Genomic DNA, 1332 nt, shown 5'->3' on the forward strand with positions numbered 1-1332 from the left:
AGAGCTTGATAACTGTCACAACAAAAACAGCTCAATTACTACCATTAGTAAAACGAACAAGAATCCAAGAATTCAGCTGCCAATCCTTGTGTATACAACCCGTTGCTGAGTCTCATCGACTTACAGACCTTATGTTTATTTCTTCAAAACAAGAGCTAAAGAATTGGAAACCTGTAACATGGGGGCAATTTTATGTACTCACCACTACATCTTTAGATATTGCAGGATCACTTGAAACTGGTGCTTTTTGTTTAGACAAGCTTCCTGAGTTAAAAATTGGTCCAGGACTTCGTCTAGGGATTCCTGATGACCAGCCAGAAGGTCTAGCTTCGTCGCCACCTGCAGTGGAACCAAAGAACATATCAGATGGGTGAAAACCATGTCCCTGTGGAACAGAGTATTATAGTCAAATGCCAATTAACATAAGGAAAGAAACTACTCGAAATAGATGGAACTACCTGATGGCCTCTCAGCACTAGCAATGGCAGGGGGGAGGCCAGAGCTTGGCCCAACTCCAGGACCCTGGAAAAAAACTATGTATTCAGCAGAATTCAAGTAGGACGATGACATTGGGGAAAGAAAAACGATTCTTACATGATGACGAGGAGGAGGAGTAGAAATTTGTGATTGCTGATACTTCAAGATCGTCCAATCAAATACATAATCAAACTGGAAGCCTAAGATATAAGCATAGGATGCAAACTCAAATTAACATGTTAATTGTCTGGTTCAAGTTATATATGCTTTAATTAACATAAGTGATTAGGGCACCAAACCTTCACGAATAAACAGGTCGCGGAAAAGCCGTTTCAGGTAGGCATAGTCTGGCTTGTCGTCGAATCTCAGAGAACGGCAATAATGGAAATAGGATGCAAATTCAGACGGATAACCTCGGCATAAAGACTAAAAGAAGAATATAATATTTAATCAGTACTAGATCATAAATGTCACCAACACAGGCATCAGAACATTTTTACCTCAATAGATGTCGATACTTTCTTTTCACTGATTTTCTCATACTTCTGCTTCTTATTGCCAGCTTTCAGTCCTTGCCAAGGAAGACTGCATTTAATTGGATAAGTAAGCCAAAGGCCGCCCTGTAAAGAACCAATAGCAACAAACCAACATCTAAGGCAAGAAAGGTACATACCTTCCTTTTAAGAAGTACATGAGAACAAATCCAAGTGACTCCAGATCATCTCTACGACTTTGTTCTGCAATTAAATAGACCATTAACTATCAAGGGTTACGTTCTTTAAATAATTAGAAAGTTAGAAATTAGATAAACTGGAATTACCAATGCCAAGGTGAGTGTTCATGCTAGCGTATCTA

The 1332-nt window shown here is 39.2% G+C and overlaps 1 protein-coding gene across 1 annotated transcript; it reads right to left on the minus strand.

The window, feature by feature from the left end:
- Positions 1 to 6: 6 nt before the first annotated feature.
- LOC104701954 (casein kinase 1-like protein 2) lies at positions 7 to 1326 on the minus strand (the record flags this gene model as incomplete). Its single annotated transcript, XM_010498954.1, has 8 exons — positions 1298 to 1326; positions 1151 to 1214; positions 978 to 1062; positions 777 to 903; positions 595 to 677; positions 459 to 522; positions 203 to 339; positions 7 to 12 (listed from the first exon to the last, which is right to left on the minus strand). Coding segments are annotated over exons 1-8 (588 nt in total), but the record flags the coding sequence as incomplete, so codon positions are not given.
- Between the last annotated feature and the right edge of the window lie 6 nt (positions 1327 to 1332).

This window comes from Camelina sativa, unplaced genomic scaffold (genome assembly GCF_000633955.1).
Source record: "Camelina sativa cultivar DH55 unplaced genomic scaffold, Cs unpScaffold02385, whole genome shotgun sequence".
Classification (NCBI taxonomy): Eukaryota; Viridiplantae; Streptophyta; class Magnoliopsida; order Brassicales; family Brassicaceae; genus Camelina; species Camelina sativa.